This window comes from Acinonyx jubatus, chromosome C1 (assembly GCF_027475565.1).
Source record: "Acinonyx jubatus isolate Ajub_Pintada_27869175 chromosome C1, VMU_Ajub_asm_v1.0, whole genome shotgun sequence".
NCBI lineage: Eukaryota > Metazoa > Chordata > Mammalia > Carnivora > Felidae > Acinonyx > Acinonyx jubatus.
This window is the reverse complement of record NC_069381.1, coordinates 74,207,304-74,226,409: the sequence shown is the minus strand read 5'-3', so window position 1 is coordinate 74,226,409 and position 19,106 is coordinate 74,207,304. Positions and strand designations below refer to the sequence as shown.

Genomic DNA, 19,106 nt, shown 5'->3' with positions numbered 1-19,106 from the left:
AAATTAGACCTAAAAATTCACAGGATGCTTCCTCACTCTAGGTTTCTCAACCTGAACCCCAACTCTGAGCTCCATTTCATTGTATTTGCATATCTGATAGACATTCTTTAAAATCAGAGAGCGTTCTCTGAAATCTCTTTCAAAAAATGTGAAGGTTCTAGTTGAGAAATTGTGTTAAGTCCATATACCCTCCCACTAGCACAGCCTCCAGAAATTCCTTTTATGGTCTTTGAATAATTGTTTTGTGTCCCAATGCTTTCAGTTTCAGATAAAGTCTGTTACAGTGGTTGCTTTGTTTCTAGTTTGTCTTTAAAGGAAATCTGGAAAGTCCAATGACATTACACAGGTAAAATAAAAGATCCATGATCCAGTGAGAGAGGGAGAAGTAACAGAAACCTCTCCACCTAACCGAAGAGGAAAAAATAAAAGGTAAGAACTCCACTTCATTATCAAAGCAGCTTTTTCTTCAGCTTTAAAGGAGCTCTGTTCCAGGAAATGGGGCTCATGACAAGGTTGGGGCAGGGATGGGAAAGGATTTTATAAAGGTCAGTTTTCTTAAAAAGTGACCAGCCTAAGGGCACCTGGGTGCCTCAGTTGGTTGAACATCCGACTTCAGCTCAGGTCATGATCTCACAATTCATTAGTTTCAGCCCCACATCGGGCTCTCTGCTGTCAGCACAGAGCCTGCTTTGGATCCTCTGTCCCCCTGTGTCTCTGTCTCTCCCCCTGCACTCTCTCTCAAAAATAAATACACATTTAAAAAAAAAGTGATCAGCATCAAGACGGGCTGCAGTTGAGCCTGCTGTGGGATACTAGGTCAGATAATGAAATACTGGGGTCATCAGATGGTAGCATGTTCCTACCTGTTACTACTGTGCTTGTGTGAAATTAGGCACCAGCAGACATGGGGATAAATGAAGTTTGAAGTGCATTAGGATTGTCTTTCTTTTTGCTGACTTTGTGTTGACTGGGGACACAGTTAAATTCCCATTATCTTTGATAGAACTTGCTCAGTACAGATCCGACTGCAGCTAAGAAACTGAAAGGCTGCAAATATGTTATATTCAGGAGAAGGAAAGAATAGTAAATGAGGTGTGGTGTGGTGAACAGCCACCCGACACTGATTTTTTTAATGTTTATTTATTTTGAGAGAGAGAGAGAGAGTGCATGAACAGGGGAGGGGCAGGGAGAGGGAGAGAGAGAATCCCAAGTAGTCTCTGAGATGCCAGTGAAGAGCCCAACACAGTGCACAAACTCACGAAACCATGAGCTCGTGAGCTGAGCCAAGATAGAGTCTTGAGCCACTGAGGTATCCCCACCTGATACTGTTAAAGACAGAGAAAGAAAAATCTGAAACCCAGAGCTAAAGGTGAAGATTTATGAAAACATCATTCTTTTTAATCACACACTTGAACTTTGTTTCAAAGTGTATTTCTTCCTTCAGAAATAGTCCAGGTTCAGTAGATCCAATTACTTAGTGCCAACTTACTCCTTACCCCTTACAAGTAGAATCTGGAGCCCATTTGACTAGAAAGGTTCCTCTTTAAAGAATCTACTGTGATGCATCACTAAGGGCTACATCTTTGTTTGCCTTGACCTCTCTGTGCTCTCAATCAGTTCCAATCTTGCCTTCTGGAAACTCCTGCCCTGAATTCCTTGGCTTGGCACGAGCTTTATTTATCTTACCTGACGACTCTCTCTCCTTTCCAGTTTCACTTTCCCTTCATCTCTCATCCCTCTTCCCCACCGTCTATTCTCCTCTTCCTGCTTCTCCTTCTCTACAAAATGGAAGAGCAGAACAAAACAGAAAACCTAGAAATGTATGCTGAAAATACAAATATTTTCCTTGAACAACTTGCCCTTTACCTCTCCTGATCTGCCTCCTGATTTTTTTTTTTTTTTTAGTTTCAGGTGTACAGTATAATGATTCAACAATTCTATACATTACTCAGTGCTCATCACAATAAGTACACTCTTAATCCCCTCACCTGTTTCACCCCAAACCCTACCCACCTTGCCTCCAGCAGCTTCCAATTTGTTTTCTATATTTAAGAGTCTGGGTGGGGGTTTTTTGTGTTTTTTTCCCTCTTTTTTGCTTTGTTTGCTTTGTTTCTTAAATTAATTTCATATATGAGTGAAATCATATGGTATTTGTCTTTCTCTAACTGACTTATTTCAGTTAGGATTATACCCTCTATATCCACCCATGTTGTTGAAAATAGCAATATTCTTTTTTATGGCTGAGTAGTATTACATTGTATATATACACCATTTCCTCTTTATCCATTCATCTATAGATGGACGTTTGGATTGCTTCCATAGTTTGGCTATTGTAAATAATGATGCAGTAAACAAAAGGATGCATATATCCTTTCAAATTGCTGTTTTTGTTTTATTTGGGTAAATACCCAGTAGTGCAATTACTGGATCATGTGGTAGTTCTATTTTTGAGGAACCTCCATACTGTTTTCCAGAGTGACTGTACCAGTTTGTATTCCACCCCCCAGCAGTTCACCAGAATCCTTTTCTCCACATCCTCGGCAACTTTCTTGAGTTTTTTATTTTGGACATTCTGATAGGTATAAGATGATACTCATTGTGATTTTGATTTGCATGTCTCTGATGAGTAGTAATGTCAAGCATCTTTTAATGTGTCTATTGGCCATCTGTATGTCTTCTTTGGAAAAATGTCTATTCACGTCTTCTGCCCATTTTTAATTGGATTATTGGTTTTTGGGTGTTGAGTTGTATAAGTTCTTTATAGATTTTGGATATTAACCCCTTATCAAATATATCATTTGCAAATATCTTCTCCAATTCAGTAGATTGTCTTTTTGTTTTGTTGATGGTTTCCTTTTCTGTGCAAAAGCTTCTTATTTTAATGGAGTCTCAATAGTTTATCTTTGCTTTTGTTTCACTTGCCTCAGGAGACATATCTAGAAAACTGTTTCTATAGCTGATGTCAAAGAAATTACTGCCTGTGTTTACTCCTAGGAATTTTGTTGTTTCACGTCTCATATTTAAGTCTTTAATCCATTTTGAGTTTATTTTTGTATATGGCTAAGAAAATGGTCCAGTTTCATTATTTTGCATAGAGCTGTCCAGTTTTCCAACACCATTTGTTGAAGAGACTGTCTTTTTCCTATTATTGTATATTCTTACTTCCTTTATTGTAGATCATTTGACCATAAAAGCATGAATTTATTTCTGGACTCTCTATTCTATACTATTGATCTATGTGTCTCTTTTTGTGCCAGTACCATACTGTTTTGATTACTACAGCTTTTTTGTATATCTTGAATTCTGAGATTGTGATACCTCCAGTTTATTGCTTTGGCTATTTGTAGTTCCATACAAATTTTAGGACTGTTTGTTCTACTTCTATGAAAAAGGCTATTGGCGTTTTGATAGAAATTGCACTGGGGTGCCTGGAAGTCTCAGTCAGTTGAGCGACTGACCAGCTCAGGTCATGATCTCATGGTCTGTGAGTTCAAACCCCAAGTCGGGCTCTGTGCTGACAGCTTGGTGCCTGGAGCCTGCTTCATATTCTGTGTCTCCCTCTCTCTCTGCACTTCCCCTGCTCTCACTCTATCTCTCTCTCAAAAATAAATAACTGTTTAAAAAATAAAAAATAAAAAAATTGCATTAACTGTAGATTTCTTTAGGTAGTATGGACATTTTAACACTACTCATTCTCCCAATCAGTGAGCACAAAGTATCTTTCCATTTGTTTGTCTCACTGAGATCCTCCACTCTTTTCTCAAGTCCAGTAAATATCTTTATGATCATTACTTTGAATTCTCTGTCAGGCATATTTCTTATCTCCATTTCATTTAGCTCTTGTACTGTGATTTTTGTCTTGTTCTTTCATCTGGAACATATTCCTCTGTTTCTTCATTTTGTATAACATTCTGCACTTGTTTCTGTGTGTTAGGAAAGTTAGCTATGTCTCCTGATCTTGAAAATAGTGGCCTTATGAAGAAGAGGTTTTATAGTGTCCTCTAGTGCAATGTCCCCCCTTCACCAGAACATGGCACTTTCAGGGGTGTCTCGTATGTGTGTTGTGTTAGCTTATTTTTGTGGCTGAGCCATGTTTGCCTTCAGTGAATTGTCTGAAATGGCCCTCTTTCCCTATTATGAGCAGGGTTTGGTCTCTGTGCTCTTACAGGGCCAGTCTGGGGCAGCCTTGGGCTTGTAGCTAGGTCAAACCAGATGCCTGCTCTCAACCCATTTGCCAGAACTGTGGTCACACTGAACTGCATGGTGCTCTTTCTGCATTGTTTCCTTAGATGCTTTCATTGGTGGACAGAGCCTACAGTTAGACCCCAGTCTGATCCCAGTCTGTCTTTCAGGGTTGCAGGTAACCCAAACTACAGGGCTCTTCCTTTGTGCTGCCCCTTGTGAGGTTGGTTGGTAGAGCTAGCAGTCTGATCGGATGTCTGCCCCAGCCCACCATTGAGCCTGCAGTTAAATTGGTGTGTGTGCTTGTCTTCCCCTCTCCCAGTCAATGTGGAGTGGTGCTGGCCACTGTTGGTGCTGCTTGAAGGATGAGACCTGGCCAGAGCACTTTGAAGGAACTTCTCTTGAGTGGGGTGTGTTGGATGGGGGAGATCTGCAGGAGAACAGGGCACATGGTGCTAGCAAACTAGATGATGTGGGGTCGTGCTAGTTCCCACAGGTGTCCATGTAGCTAATCTGGGGTTAGGAGAGAGAAATGGCACCTACCAGTTATTTAGTTCTTTGAGAAGTCTCCTAAAGATCCCTGCCCCTACTGCACACATTCTGAAATTAGTAAATAAATCTCCTCATACACCCGAGGTGCCTCTCAAATTATTGCTTCTATGCTGTATCTCAGTGGGATTGTTCCTTCTGCTGGATCTTTAGGGGTAGGGACTCAGTTTTCTATTACCCTCCATGCTCTCTAATGTTTTTCTTAAGATGTTAAGCCCTACTGATGGTAAAAACTTGAAAGTTTAAGCCCTCTGATTTTCAAAGCCAAATGTAATGGGGACTTTAATTCCCCACTACATGTGCAGGTACCCCACGTCTCAAGTGCTCAGTGTGGGGTCTGCTCCTCTCCCTTCTCTGTACTTATGGTATCCACAAGCAGTTAGTCTTGCAGATTAGCTTAGTTTCCAACCAGACTTCACCTTTGCTACTGTTTTCGATGTGGCCTCCTCTCTACGATTAACCATAGACAGTCTGTTCTGCCAGTCTTTGGTTCATTTGCTGGGTTAATTACACTGGTGTGGCTGTTATTTAGGTGGACAAGGTGAGCTTAGGATCCTCCTACTCTGCCATCTTCCCAGGGTCCTCTGACTCCTGACCTTTTAATCCTTATTTCATAGTCTTTTGTTCCCTTATCACATATATATAAACATGATTTTTAGCCATGGTATTTCCAGTAGTGCACTTGTACCCCCATGTAGCTGGAGGCTAACTTACTGTGAAGCTAATGAAGTTTAAAGGCCCCTTGCTTATAAAAGCCCATGCCAAGGCTTTCGAAGGGTCCCTGGTCATGTGTTCCAGATGGTCATATGTTTTTATAAAATTTGCAAAAGTAAGTTATATTGGTTTCACTTTTGGAATGGCAATTTCAGAAGTTCTGTGGACCCTCATTCCAGCAAAACAAGCATATCTATCAGGGGAAAAACACATTTAAAATCTCTGGGAACTGTTCAAAGGGCATGCATGAAATAATGTATGAAAGTATTCATAGTAAGAATTAATGAATAAATAAATCAACATTGAATTTTTACATATAACCAGAATGTAAAATAAATACCTCTAAATTCTATTCTATTTTCCATTTAACATTTACTCTAAATTTTTTAAAGTTTTTCTATTATATTGAGAGAGAGCATGCACACATGCATATGTGCATGTGAGCAAGGGAGAGGCAGAGAGAGAGAGGAAGAGAGAGAATGCCAAGCAGGCTCTGTGCTATAAGCGTGGCCCAATGCAGGGCTCAATCCCACAAACTGTGAGATCATTACCTGAGTCAAAATCAAAGAGGTGGATTCTTAACCAACTAAGCCACACAAGCACCCCTGCTTTACTCTAAATTTAAAATTTTTTAAAACATTTATTCATTTTTGAGAGACAGAGAGAGATGGAGTGTGAATCAGGGAGGCGCAGAGAGAGGAGACACAAAATCTGAAGCAGGCTCCAGGCTCTGAACTGTCAGCACAGAGCCCGACGCGGGGCTCAAAATCACCGACCACAAGATCATGACCTGAGCTGAAGTCAGACGCTTAGCCGACTGAACCACCCAGGCACCCCTCTAAAATTTTTAATGAGAATACAAAAGGAAAATTTTCCATGGAGAATTTAATGACCGATTTTGTTCATGAGAGTGGCTGAACATACATAAGATATGGTCATACCAATATTTTTTCAATGGACTACTTTGATAATACTTCTGTAACTTTCTAAAATGATATAGATCTTACCCTCATCTATCTCAATGTTGACACAAAACTTATGGCCATGTTGTGGAAACTGAGGACTCCAGCTTCTGAATGTAAAATAACCTGGTGAGGTTCTTGATCTAATTGGACTGGAAATTTTATTTCATCCCATCTCTTCCCTTGCAGACCAGGGAACACTCTGAACATGGCCTCAGAGATCCACATGCCGGCCCCAGTGTGCCTCATTGAGAACACTGAAGGGCAACTGGTGGCTAATCAGGAAGCTTTGGAGATCCTGTCAGCCACCAAGAATCCTCTCGTGGTGGTGGCTATTGTGGGCCTCTACCGCACAGGCAAATCCTACCTGATGAACAAGCTGGCTGGGAAGAACAAGGGTGAGTGGCACCAAAAAGCTCCGCGGAGTCCCTTCTGTCCACCTACACTGCCTGCATTGAACGTGGTGATGCAAGGACAGGAAGTTAGAGAACGCGGAGGAATATTGAAAGTTATCTTTTAACCCACGATGATGCTCTTATCTTCACTATAATCTAAAAGAGTCAGTTCATCACTCTTCCCACTTTGCCTTAGTTTCCTCTTTTAAAAGCATAAATTGTTCCTTTCCTAGAAAGACTAGTGCAGTAATAAAAATAATTAATGTACATAATAAGACATTTACTAAAATGTGCATGTAGCAAAAGCAAGTTTCCACTGGTTATTAAGATGCAAAGAATGTTTAAGTCTGTATTGGCTTTTTTTTTTCATTGTTGTAAAATATACATAACATAAAACTTATCATTGGAATCATTTTTAAGTGTACATATAGTTCTATGGCATTAAGTAAATTCACACTGTTATGCAGCCATCACCATCATGCATCTCCCTAATTTTTTCATCTTCCTCAACAGAAACTCTGTACCCATTAAACAATAACTCCCCAGCCCTTGGCAACCACCATTCTACATACTCTCTCTATGAATTGGACTGTTCTAGGAATCTCATTTGAGAGGAATCAGACATTATTTGTCCTTTGTGATTTGCTGAATGTGATTTGGCACAATGTCTTCGGTGTTGTACCCTGTGTCAGAATTCTCTCCCTTTTTAAGGCTGAATAACTAATATGTGCATACTGATTTGTTTATCCCTTCATCTGTTGAAGGACTCTTGGGTTGCCTCCACCTTTTGGCTATTATGGATAATGTTGCTAAAAACACGAGGGCACAAATATCTGTTCAAATCCCTACTTTCATTTTGTGGGGGTTATATATCTCCAAATCATATGGTAATTCTATTTTAATTTTTTTTAAGAAGCCATCATATTGTTTTCCACAACAAGTGTACCATTTTACATTCTCACCAGAAATACACAAGGTTTCTAATATGCCCACATCCTCCCCAACACTTCCTATTTTCTGGGTTTTTGATAGTGGCCATCCCAATGAGTGTGAAGTAGTATCTCATTGTGGTTTTAATTTGTTTTTTCCCTAATGACTAATGATGATGAGCATCTTTTCATTTGATTATTGGTCGTTTGTATATTTGCTTTGGAGAAATGTCTATTCAAGTCCTTTGCTCTTGTTTTAATCAGGTTGTTTTTTTTTGTGCGTTGCATTGTAGGATTTCTAGTTCCATCTGCTATTAAAACTCCACCTTCTCTTATCCCCACTCTCCCTCACAGGCTTCTCTCTGGGCTCCACGGTGCAGTCTCACACCAAAGGAATCTGGATGTGGTGTGTGCCTCATCCCAAGAAGCCAGACCACACCCTAGTTCTTCTTGACACGGAGGGCCTGGGAGATGTAGAGAAGGTAAGGATTGAGGATTCAGTTTCGAAATAAGACCCTCATCCCTGAATATTCTCTACACGATTTAATTTTTCTTTAAATAAGAGCTTACACTTAACCATAATATGTTTTTGTTTTTATTTTTGTTTTATTTCTGTTTATGTGCCCTCCGACCAAGTTTAGCAACCAGGGATCAGGAAAATGTTTATAAGGCAGAATCCTAGAAGAAGATCATAGTGGTCAGTAGTAATTAGTAATATTCCAATGATTAACAATAGGCTGTGTGTGGGGCGCCTGTGTGGCTCAGCCCGTTAGGTGTCCAACTTTGCCTCAGGTCATGATCTCAGGGTTCATGAGTTCGAGCCCTGCATTGGGCTCTGTGCTGACAGCTCAGAGCCTGGAGCTTGCTTCACATTCTGGGTCTCCTTCTTTCTCTGCCCCACCCCCACTTGTACTCTGTCTTTCTCTTTCTCAAAAATAATAAATAAACATTAAAACTATTTTTTAAAAAAGATTGTATGCTAAACCAGTTAACCCAGAAGCTTAAAGGTAGAACAAATAAAATCAATGTCACGAATTGAATCCTGCAGAGAATTTTAGTTAAAATTTTAGGTTCTGAAGTTCTATACCCTTGTGTTTAAATGTAAACCCTGTCACTAACTCAGTGGCCTTAGCAAATTATTTGACCTCTTTTAACCTCAGCTTTCTGAATTTGTAAAACAGATGTAGTAGATCTTTATTTGACTCAGTGTTTTTTTTGGATAAAATAAGTAATGGAAAATGTTAGGTGCCTAATAATTGCTCAGTAAAATAGCTACAGGTATTATTACTCTCACATAAGTCAATTTTGCTGTAAAAAGGAAGAGAAAATTCTAAATTTATTATTTTTTTAAACGTTTATTTATTTTTGAGAGAGACAGTGAGACAGAGTGCAAACAGCGGAGGGGGAGAGAGAGAGGGAGACACAGAATCTGAAGCAGGCTGCAGGCTCTGAGCTGTCAGCACAAGCCTGACGCAGGGCTCGAATTCACCAGCCGCGACATCATGACCTGAACTGAAGTCAGATGCTCAACTGACTGAGCCACGCAGGTGCCCTGAAAATTCTAAATTTAAATTATATTTAAAGCCTTAGAAAGCCTACCAACCTTTACTATTCGTTTTGTAATTATCTGCCAATGATCATAAGAAGACCTAGTGAGAATCAGTGTAAATTAAAAATACTAATCATAAAATGATCCAAAATCCAAATCCCACTAATATTTTTGTTTGGATTTGGTTTTCTCATATAGGTCATTAATCTAAAAAAAAAAAAAAAAAAAAAAACCTCTAGTTAAATAAGCATCTTTTTACTGCTGCTGATCTAGAAAGTCAGGATCTAGGTGTCAGGAGAGTGAAACCTAACAGGCTTGCACGTGTTCTGATTCACAGGGTGACAACCAGAACGATTCCTGGATCTTTGCCCTAGCAATACTCCTGAGCAGCACCTTTGTGTACAATAGCATGGGAACCATCAACCAGCAGGCCATGGACCAACTGCAGTATCCTTTTTGTAGTTCAAAATAGCCTCAAAGTAAGAGGGAAGAATTGTATTTAAAAACCAGCTGCTTGGTTGTGAATCCTGGTGAATCAAGCACAAAAAGAGAAAACATGAAAAATAATTCAAGGGCAGGGGAAAGATTCTATGTACCCACTAGAAAATTTATGCTTGGGTTAAAAACAAAGGTGAAGTGAAGGTTTTAATATGTGGAACCAATATGGGATGGGGACACTATTCTTTGATGCCAGTTTTCCTTAGTTTGCTACTCAGCTATGTGACAGAGCTGTCAGATCGAATCAGGGCGAAATCCTCCCCTAATTCCAATGGGATTGAAGATTCAGCAGACTTTGTGAGCTTCTTTCCAGATTTTGTGTGGACGCTGAGGGATTTCTCCTTAGAACTGGAAGCAGACGGACTACCCATCACAGCTGATGAGTACCTGGAGAATTCTCTCAAGCTTAAACAAGGTAAAAGGGACTTAGAAATAAATGGAGATAATAAAACATAAGAAACTATTATTTTGTCTGTGTTCCATTTACAGGTTTCTTACATTTATAGTTTTCTATTTCTTCTTAGCTGGCCATCAGTAAGAATTAATGCTTGTTTAATACATGAATTAATAGATTTGATTTTAAATTATATTCTCCTCTCTTCTAAGAATAGTTTCTTTCTCTTTTATTTTTCCCTGTGCTATTATCAGATTGATTTTATCTCCCTGAATAGGGCTTGTGATTAGCCAAAGAATATGGAAAAGAATAGGCGTTGTCTGGAAGAAAATAGGTAAAAGCATGAATAGTGCTCTAGTTCAGGGGTTGGCAAATTATGGCTCACAGGCAAATGATGGCCAACCCAGACCACCAGCTGTCTTTGTAGATAAGGTTTTATTGGAATAATGCTATGCCCACTCATTTATAGATTGTCTATGGCTGCTTTCTTGCTGCAATAGCAGAATTGAGTACTTGGAGAAGAGACCACCTGGTTTGCAAAACCTAAAATATTTACTGTTTGGTCCTTTACAGAAAAAGTTTGCAAGCCTTTTTTATCTTCCTGCAGGTACCACTCAAAGTGATCAAAATTTTAATCTGCCCCGACTCTGTATCCGGAAGTTCTTTCCGAAGAAGAAATGCTTTATCTTTGATCGACCCACTCATCGGAAGAAGCTAGGCCAGCTTGAGACACTGCATGATAATGACCTGGATCCTGAATTTGTGCAACAAGCTTCAGCCTTCTGTTCCTACATCTTTAAGAATTCCAAAACTAAAACTCTCTCAGGAGGCATCAAAGTCAATGGACCTCGTGAGTCCTCTTCCCAGTCTTTTTCTTCCATTGTTAAGACTAAAGGAGAGTAGAATTACATCCACCTACTTTCAGCTTTAAAAAATGTGAATCTAGGGGCGCCTGGGTGGCTCAGTTGGTTAAGCGGCCAACTTCGGCTCAGGTCATGATCCCGCAGTCTGTGAGTTCGAGCCCCGCATCAGGCTCTGTGCTGACAGCTCAGAGCCTGGAACCTGTTTCAGATTCTGTGTCTCCCTCTCTCTGACCCTCCCCTGTTCATGCTCTGTCTCTCTCTGTCTCAAAAATAAATAAACGTTAAAAAAAAAAATGTGAATCTACTGCTATTTCCATGTTAAATTCTTGATGACATCAACATTTCTAATAGATTTTACTAGTCAAATTTCTTGGGTGAGAAAAGATAGGAAAGGCTAAAGAAATCAAGTTCTATTTCTTAAAATTGCCCTATTTATTAGGACCTGCATTGTCCAATATGGTAGCCGCTTACACAAGTGTAGCTATCTAAATTTAAGTGTGAGCTAATTAAAGTTACAGAAAATTTAAAATTCTGGGATGCCTGGGTAGCTCAGTGGGTTAAATGTCTGACTTTGGCTCGGGTCATGATCTCACAGTTCATGGGTTCAAGCTCCGGGCTCTGTGCTGACAACTCAGAGCCTGGAGGCTGCTTTGGATTCTGTGTCTCCCTGTCTCTCTGCCCCTCCCCGACTTATGCTCTGTCTCTCTCTCTCTCCCTCAAAATTAAATAAACATTTAAAAAAAAATTTTTTAAGAAAACTTAAAATTCCAATTACACTGATTTATTTATTTATTTGTTTATTTATGCTTTAATATGAAATTTATTGTCAAATTGGTTTCCATACAACACCCAGTGCTCATCCCACCAGTGCCCTCTTCAATGCCCATCACCCACTTTCCCCTCCCTCCCACCCCCATCAACCCTCAGTTTATCCTCAGTTTTTAAGAGTCTCTTGTGGTTATATATTTCAAAAGCCTATACCTACATGTGGCTAATAGCTGGATGACATAGAATATTTCCATCATAACAGAAAGTTGTCTTGGACGACGCTTTGCTAGAATAAACAAAATCGAGTACTCTTTTGATTTTTTCCACAATCATCAAATGCTTGCCACAGACCAGGGCTGATGATAGAGACATAAATGAGAGAGGTATGGTTCCTGTCCTAATGGTGCTTAAGGTAAAGTGAATGAAAACACTCAGTAAACATAGGGCTATGCTATCTAGAACAGATTCTCAACCTTTGATGTGTAAACATATCACCTGGACATCTTGCCAGAGAGGAGGGTCTAATTCACTTGATCTGGGCTAGAGGCTGAGAATCGACATTTCTAGCAAGGCTCCAGGTGATGTTGAGGACATTGATGCTTTGAGGCAAATGGGTGGTAGTAGACATGATCAGAATCACACAGAATGGAATGTTTCCTCATCCCACCTACAACAAGCAACATTATTTGTTCTCTGTTTGTAGGTCTAGAGAAACTGGTGCAGACCTATGTCGATGCCATCAGCCGTGGAGATCTGCCCTGCATGGAGAATGCAATCCTGGCCTTGGCCCAGATCGAGAATGCAGCCGCAGTGCAAAAGGCCATTGCCCACTATGACCAGCAGATGGGCCAGATGCTGCAGCTGCCCACAGAAACCCTCCAGGAGCTACTGAACCTGCACAGGGCCTGTGAGAAAGAGGCCATTGAACTCTTCATGAGGAATTCCTTCAAAGACATAGACCATTTATGTCAAAAGGACTTAGCGGTAATTTTTTCTCAAGTTCTTATGGATTAGGGTCTTGGAAAGCAGAGTACTACCGGAAAATGAAATGGGTATTTATTTTGAAAGAGGCAATTCCTACTAGACTTTAAAATGGTGATAACCACTCTTTGTTTTTATCATAAAAAAAGAGCAAATTTTATTACAATGAACTCAAAGGTTTTTTTTTCCTATTTTTTTAATATATGAAATTTATTGTCAAATTGGTTTCCATACAACACCCAGTGCTCATCCCAAAAGATGCCCTCTTCAATACCCATCACCCACCCTCCCCTCCCTCCCACCCCCCATCAACCCTCAGTTTGTTCTCAATTTTTAAGAGTCTCTTATGCTTTGGCTCTCTCCCACTCTAACCTCTTTTTTTTTTTTTTTCTCCTTCCCCTCCCCCATGGGTTTCTGTTAAGTTTCTCAGGATCCACATAAGAGTGAAAACATATGGTATCTGTCTTTCTGTGTATGGCTTATTTCACTTAGCATAACACTCTCCAGTTCCATCCACGTTGCTACAAAGGGCCATATTTCGTTCTTTCTCATTGCCACGTAGTACTCCATTGTGTATATAAACCACAATTTCTTTATCCATTCATCAGTTGATGGACATTTAGACTCTTTCCATAATTTGGCTATTGTTGAGAGTGCTGCTATAAACATTGGGGTACAGGTGCCCCTATGCATCAGTACTCTTGTATCCCTTGGGTAAGTTCCTAGCAGTGCTACTGCTGGGTCATAGGGTAGGTCTATTTTTAATTTTTTGAGGAACCTCCACACTGTTTTGCAGAGTGGCTGCACCAGTTTGCATTCCCACCAACAGTGCAAGAGGGTTCCCGTTTCTCCACATCCTCTCCAGCATCTATAGTCTCCTGATTTGTTCATTTTGGCCACTCTGACTGGCGTGAGGTGATATCTGAGTGTGGTTTTGATTTGTATTTCCCTGATGAGGAGCGACGTTGAGCATCTTTTCATGTGCCTGTTGGCCATCTGGATGTCTTCTTTAGAGAAGTGTCTATTCATGTTTTCTGCCCATTTCTTCACTGGATTATTTGTTTTTTGGGTGTGGAGTTTGGTGAGCTCTTTATAGATTTTGGATTGAACTCAAAGTTTTAAAACATTTTTTTCATGAATAATATTCTTCCTCTTAATTTACCTAAATTCACATAAGTCACAATCAGAGCTTCTAAATCAAATGCCCACTATTACCAGACTGATTTGATATCCTAATCAATCAGGATATTGCCCTGATTATCCATATGCAGGCTTATGTTGAGCCACATTTATTCCATACGCAATCACTGGTCCAATTTGAAAAGCAGAAGTTTATCTCTAAAGGTATAGCAAGAAAGCTAGCAATCTCTGCTCTGAACTTCACCTCTAAGGAGAAAGGGACTTCAGTAAAAGTCAGGAGCAGGAGGAAGGATATGGTCCTGTTGGGGTGCCTGTGACTTTTTCTAGGGTCATAGGCTTATTTCTGAGAAGCCCTTCCAGATATTCTAAGGTCATGCTAACATCTTTTCCCTGTTATTCTTTTTACCTCCTATTTTTACATCAAAGGCCCAGCTGGAAAAAAAGCGAGATGATTTTTGTAAACAGAATGTGCAAGCATCAACGGATCGTTGCTCAGATTTACTTAAGGATATTTTCAGTCCTCTTGAAGAAGCTGTGAAGCAGGGGGTTTATTCTAAACCAGGAGGGTACCGTCTCCTCATCCAGAAAATACAAGAGCTGAAGACAAAATATCTTCAGCAACCTAATAAAGGGATACAGGTAACCAAGATTTATGTGCTGATTCTGGAAAGCTGCTGACATGCCTCCTTGAAAGACTAAAATAACCACGTGTAATTGCACACCTTGTGAGAACAACAGCATTCATGCTTTCATTCAGTAAACATGTATAGGGAGCCAGTTACACCAGATACGTCCTATGTGCTCATCCAAGAGTGCACTCAATTAATAATTGAGTTATTAATTGGATTTTCAGATCAACCACAAAGTTGTTATTGCAATTCACTACTGTGGCTGGATCTTTATGCTGCAAGGAACAGAAACCCATTTTCTTAAACAAAAATGGGAATTCATCAGTTTAGGCTTTAAACTGGCTTTAAGGACAACTGGATCCAAGATTTCAAATAATGTCATCATCTGTCTATCTGTCTGTTTCTCCCCTCAACCCTACACTTCCTTCTTTCCTATTCTCCCTCCACCTTTTCTCTGATCTGCTTTCTCCATAATGACTTCTTTTTTCAACAACTCACTCCTTAGGGGGCCAGAGCACCAACATCTCCAAAATTAGAGCCCTCATTCTAAAAGAACAAAGAATCTCTGTTTCCCAGTGTCTATCTCAGTCTCTTATAAAGGATTCTGCTTAGTAGGCTGCCATGATTGGCCAGCTCAGAGCATGTGCCCATGCCTGTGGCAAGGAGTCTTGACCACCAGGGACACTAAGGCCAAGAGGAACAATTCCTAGAGGAAAAGATGATAGGATGACAAACAGGAACGAGTGCTTATATCCATTTCCTATTACCAACTCCATGTTCTCTGGGTCCTAAGGCTGAAGAGGTTCTTCAGGAATACTTGAAGTCCAAGGAGTCTGTGACTGATGCGATTCTACAGACAGACCAGACTCTCACAGAAAAGGAAAAGGAGATTGAAGGTGAGGAGCCAGTCAAGAGACTAGATAGCCTCAAGAGTTCTTAAAGCTTAAATAATTTGGCGGGGTAAGCCTGGGATCCTTAAACTAGGGCAAGGCGAACAACAATGCCCCTTACTTGCTGAAGTCATTTCTGAGTAAGGCATATGTAGTCAACAGCAACAATGACCGGTAAGTGTGCAAGGAAGAAAGGGACAACATGCTTACTCACATACATTTGTCTTCTTTTTCCTCCTTTCAGTGGAACGTGTGAAAGCTGAATCTGCACAGGCTGCAGCAAAAGTACTGGAAGAAATGCATATAAAGAATCAGCAATTGATGGAACAGAAAGAAAGGAGTCATCAGGAACATGTGAGACAATTAACTGAGAAGATGGAAAGGGATAGAGTCCAGTGGCTGGATGAACAAGAGAGAATTCTAGCTTTCAAACTTCAGGTATTTAATTGTACTACCCTAAGGTTTCTGTTTTCTGTTTTCTCTCCACTCTCCCTCATCATATCTTAGTGTGGCAGTGATAACATGATGCCTACAAGAAGGACCTTGCTTGCCACTTGTACTTTTCAATTTCTGTCTGCCTGCCTGACCTGGCCCCTGCCTCTATCTGGTTATTAAAAGATTTATTTGTGGTTAGGTCACATCCAGTCCTCTATCTGTACATCCTTTCATCCATGGTAGCTGTTCTCTGCTAGGCATTCTGAAAAATCTCTTATATGGATCTCTTGCTTAATACTATACAAAGCAAGAACTGCTGTGTCTCTATTACTTACAAAAAGAAACAGAAGTTCAGAAAGGATTAAGTAACTTTTATAGGGTCACACAACTTGGTAAGATATCTGAACTGTCTTCACCACTTAGCGGAAATGTAATCACAGAGCTAAGACACCCAACAGAACGTATAATGAAAATTAAGGGTAGAGAAAATGTCAAGAAGAAATTTAATACTAAAAAAAATGAATGCGGAAACTAGCTATAAATTAGAGATTTACTTCAGTCCTACACTTTATTCAGTCTCCAATTGTCCCTTTTTAGGAACAGGCTCGTCTACTAAAGGAAGGATTCCAAAATGAGAGCAAACGACTTCACACTGAGATACAAAATATCCAGAAGAGCATGGAAAAACCAAAGAAAACATGTTTCTTAAGCTGAAGACCTAAAGAATAGAGCTCCTGATCATTCTTATCCAAGGCATAACTTAAGTAACCTTTGAATTTGGAAAAATATCATTACACTCGAAAGTAATTGGGTTTTGCATTTTTATAACACTAGAAATTTGCAAAGATGTGCAGTACTGTAATTAAAAATCATATCCATCTTCCAAAAAAATATTATAAATTGTATGACAAAGGTCAATTTTACCTCTCTAACACAAAAAGTATATGAGCTGGTACCATTCAGGAAAAATTTATTCCTCTAGGTGACTACTAGTAGACAAAGGGAAACTGAACAAAGTCTTAAGTAAAAGTTTAGGAACATAGTTGGGCTTCAGTCTGGCCAAGTGTACAATGGATTTCAGTGTCAAGAGGACCATCCTAGCTTCTTAGTGAAAGCAACGTGCAGTTTTCCATTATATCACAGCTGCACCATCTGTGAGCAATGATGTGATCACTTGGCCCTAGGAATGGACAATCCTCCCTGATGGATTCTAAGCAGAAGCAAACCACCTTATATAGAGATCTGGAATCTACAGAATTTTCATAAGAAGGTAGAAGAAACCATTAGCATGAATAGGGATTGGATCACAAACAAATGGGCCAAAAAAGGAAACTCCTTTTTTACTTAATTCACCCAGGTTGTAACTTTAATGGTACATTTTAGAGGTTTAGATAATTGACACTGGACTGAACATAGTAACATGATGACAATTATGCATTATGTGTTTGTAACAATATATAATTCACAAAGATGGACTTTAAATGATGACAGATGACATACTAGAAAACTGAGCTAAGTTAATTAATAAATCATTTAAGATCCTATAAATTAGGCAACATTTTTCCACTTCTCAACAGTCTATACTTGAAAGTTTGCTGATTTTCCCCAAAGTGATTATAGATTGTTTTTTATATTTTTTGAATAACAAAACAATGCTCTTGGTATTAGTATACACAGACTTTCTCCTAATTTTCTAAACTCCTAGGTAAAAGGTTGATATTTTTCAAAATGATTAAAAATTATTTTTAAGCTGGAAATAAAATATGCTTCACTGGGCTTTTTTTTTTTTTCAGTTTTCACCCCAAAATAAGGCTTTACTCTTCACACCAATGGTTGGCTAACTTATCTGCAAAAGACCGGGTAGTGGCTATTCATGACTTTGTAGGCCCTACAGTCTCTGTCTCAACTGCTCAATTCTGCCATGTAGTGTGAGAGCAGTCATAGACAATACATAAATGGTTGGACATGGCTGTGTTCCAATAAAACTTTATTTTCAAAAATAAGTAGCACTCATAAGCCATAGTTTCCAGATTATTGCTCTATAAAAACATTGGTCAAAGTCTATATATCCACCTTATGTTGCTTACATTTGTAAGGGAATGTGTATTAAATTGTATGTTAAGATCTTGAAAACATTATACAATGTTTCAAGATATTAGAAGATGAGAGAAATGCAGAGAAGTACCTAATGCCATTAAATCCACATTAATAAGCCTGATTTGCTGATTGCATAGGGACATTTTCTTCCAATGAACCCCCTTACCTCCTATTACATGGTGAATACCTCTTTCCACAGTTAAACACATGCTACTAAGCAGTATTTTTTCATTTGACTGCCTTCATTGGAGATCAGGGAGATCTATGGCATGTATGTAGGTATGCACTCAGACCCACAATGCTTATATAAATAGGCTTTGTCTTTTCTTATCCAAGCTGCATTGCAACAAAGGAGTAAATAAAATACATTTTTATTAACTAAAGAAACTTCATGGTAGAAAGAACACATATGCCTTCAAAACCAAGTAGTGGTCTCTTTAATAACCATTTAAAAATACTAACATTAAGGGGTGCCTGGGTGGCTCAGTCAGTTAAGTGTCTGACTCTAGACTTTGGCTCAGATCATGATCTCATGATTTGTGAGTTTGATTCCTGCATCAGGCTCCATGCTGGCAATGTGGAGCCTGCTTGGGATCCTATCTCTATTTCTCTTTGCCCTTCCCCAGCTCTTTCTCAAAATAAATTTTTAAAAAACCTTAAAAATAATAACATTGAAACTAAGCAAAATTACATAACTTCCTTTCTAGCTTGATAGCATGAGTCTATACCAGATTTCAAATCATCTGACGCCTGGTTTAATGCTTTTTCTCTACTATCTCCAGGAACAAAATGAAGCTGTCTCCAGGGAGGCATGCATGTTGCTTTCACCAGTAGTCTTCAACCCCACTGTGCATTAAAACCAATTTATTAAATATAAAGATTCTCTGGGCCCTAGCCTTCCCTTGACTTTCTGATATAGTAAATCTGAGATGGGTCATTGGGTGATATAATAACAAGAAAAGGGTAATTCAAGGCCATAACCTTTCAGTCTGCCAAAGCTAGCATATGTTAGGACCTATATATGCTGACCCTTATGCTGTTCTTGTGTCAAAATTCTTTTTACCTTAGATAGGTATATTTTCTACTGTTTAAGTGACAGTCTGTTACTTTTCCTTCTATGGGTTTAATGAA

At 39.3% G+C, this 19,106-nt stretch overlaps 1 protein-coding gene across 1 annotated transcript; it reads left to right on the top strand.

Moving 5' to 3' along the window:
* The first annotated feature begins 253 nt into the window (after window positions 1-253).
* LOC106968047 (guanylate-binding protein 1-like) lies at window positions 254-17,640 on the top strand. Its single transcript, XM_015064400.3, has 11 exons — window positions 254-429; window positions 6,597-6,805; window positions 8,086-8,213; window positions 9,618-9,727; window positions 9,997-10,193; window positions 10,780-11,022; window positions 12,507-12,787; window positions 14,351-14,563; window positions 15,347-15,449; window positions 15,688-15,881; window positions 16,476-17,640. Exons 2-11 carry the CDS (start codon window positions 6,616-6,618, stop codon window positions 16,590-16,592), a joined length of 1,776 nt encoding a protein of 591 aa, XP_014919886.1. The 5' UTR covers window positions 254-429; window positions 6,597-6,615; the 3' UTR covers window positions 16,593-17,640.
* The last annotated feature ends 1,466 nt before the right edge of the window (window positions 17,641-19,106 follow it).